Source organism: Sinocyclocheilus rhinocerous, unplaced genomic scaffold, assembly GCF_001515625.1.
Source record: "Sinocyclocheilus rhinocerous isolate Xijiao unplaced genomic scaffold, SAMN03320098_v1.1 scaffold1841, whole genome shotgun sequence".
Taxonomy (NCBI): Eukaryota; Metazoa; Chordata; class Actinopteri; order Cypriniformes; family Cyprinidae; genus Sinocyclocheilus; species Sinocyclocheilus rhinocerous.
In genome coordinates this window covers 534,382-536,253 of record NW_015666172.1, presented here as the reverse complement: position 1 = coordinate 536,253, position 1,872 = coordinate 534,382, and the positions used below count along the sequence as shown (strand labels likewise).

The window sequence follows — 1,872 nt, the reverse complement described above, 5'->3', positions numbered from 1 at the left end:
CTTTTTTTTTTTTTTTTTTACATTTAATGAGTAATGCATTACTTGTTAAATGTATGAGATTGATTTGATGAGTTTGATTTTGTTAATGCATGTTACTGCATATTTAATTGATTAACTGACAAACAACTGCAAACTTGTCCCTTCCATGTGTTGGGAAAAATGGGTATATTTAAGGCACAAACACTGTAAGAGTTAGAGAATGTGTGATTTATATTTAAAAAATTTCCCCAAAAAAAAAGAAAAAAAAAAGAATGTTGCCTCAATGCTTGCATGTGTCTTGTTTTCTTGATTTTTTACATAATTTTATACATTGTGAACTACTGATCAACAGTTTGGGGTCGGCAAGATGTTTTAATGCTCACCAAGGCTGCATTTATTTGATCAAAAACACAGTAAAACAGTAATATTGTGAAATTTATGACAATTAAAAAATAAACAGTTTGCTATATTTACATATTTTAAAATCTACTTTAATCCCGTGATGCAAAGCTGAATTTTCAGCGTCATTATTCCAGCCTTCAGTGTCACATGATCCTTCAGAAATCACTCTAATTTGCTGATTTGGTGCTCAAGAACCATTTCTTATTATCATCACTGTTGAAAACAGTTTTAATATTTTCGTGAAAATTCTTTGATGAATGAAGTTCAAAACATCAACTTTTATTTGAAATAGAAATCTTTTGTAACATTATAAATGCCTTTACTGTCACTTTAATGCATCCTCAGTAAATAAATATATTATTTTTTGAATGGTAGAGTATATATAAAGAGTGAGGAAAAAGTATTCTACTGTGTTAATTACTACAAAAAGTAACCATGTAATATAATTCGTAATTTTTTTGTATATATTGAGTAACACAACATTGTGACATGTTACTTTTAAAAGTAACGTTCCCCAACACTGGCCACCAGTAGTGAAATCATGGCTGTCTCGGTTTCACCTCATTGACGTCTGGAGTGCCAGGATCTCCATACATAGAGCCTCTGGACTCCCCTTTCCTAACATGTCCATTCTGAGTGATGACGCCGGCTGTGAAAAACACAACACAAACACAGACAAATGTACACATACTGTGTCTGTTACCTTTAATGTCTGTTGGCAAAAAACTCTTATACTCACTAGGTTCCTTATCAATGATTGTGCTGCTTCTGCGGCTGTCCACTGACAAATCATCCCGGTACTAAAGGAGCATGGGAAAACAGGAACAGTGCTTATCTGACTGATGTTCAAGAACTGGCAAGGTTAACATTTACACTAGGCCATGGCATTTAAATGTAGCACTTGCATGTCTTGAGTTACAACAGTGCAAAAGTAAACTGTATCAGTAAATACTGAAACAACTCACACACACCCACAAGCAACACACTGCTGTCAAAAGAAAACAGCTAAAACAAAGAAAATAACTGGTCCATCTGTAAACTTTTAGAAAGGTTTTTATTTTTTTGACTCATTCAAATTATGTACAACTAAAAATAACATTATGCAAAAAAATATCCATTTCAAAGGTATCTGGACATTTGAGAGTCGAATGAGAGTTTTTCACTCTACAGTCTGTTTCTGTTAAGATAACATTGAAATCTCAACTAATAACTGTTAAAGGGGTCAAATTAACGCCCCTTTCCATAATCGCGAGCTTCAGCTTTCAACATAAATGTAAAGACAGTAAATAATGTCCTTAATTTTACCATCAGTTCAAGCCCGAAAGCGGAACAGAGTCACGTGACAGACACAGTGATGATGCTCGTATGTATTTGCAGTACACAAGCAGCGATTAAGAAAGCTTAAGTGATTAAGAAAGCACTGTGATGTGACCTCTCTGTGTCTCTCTCTCACGCACACACACACACACACGACGCGATACTCTACACGAC

General features: G+C 34.3%; 1 protein-coding gene across 4 annotated transcripts in view; it reads right to left on the bottom strand.

The window, feature by feature from the left end:
• LOC107731893 (dedicator of cytokinesis protein 11-like) overlaps window positions 1-1,872 on the bottom strand; it is an 84,584-nt gene that overhangs the window by 41,487 nt on the left and 41,225 nt on the right. For all 4 annotated transcript variants that reach the window (XM_016543080.1, XM_016543081.1, XM_016543082.1 and 1 more), the window contains 2 exons: window positions 1,121-1,181; window positions 942-1,030 (listed from right to left, as the gene is read on the bottom strand). In XM_016543080.1, coding sequence (XP_016398566.1) covers window positions 942-1,030; window positions 1,121-1,181 — 150 coding nt within the window. The remainder of the gene's footprint in view (window positions 1-941; window positions 1,031-1,120; window positions 1,182-1,872) is intronic.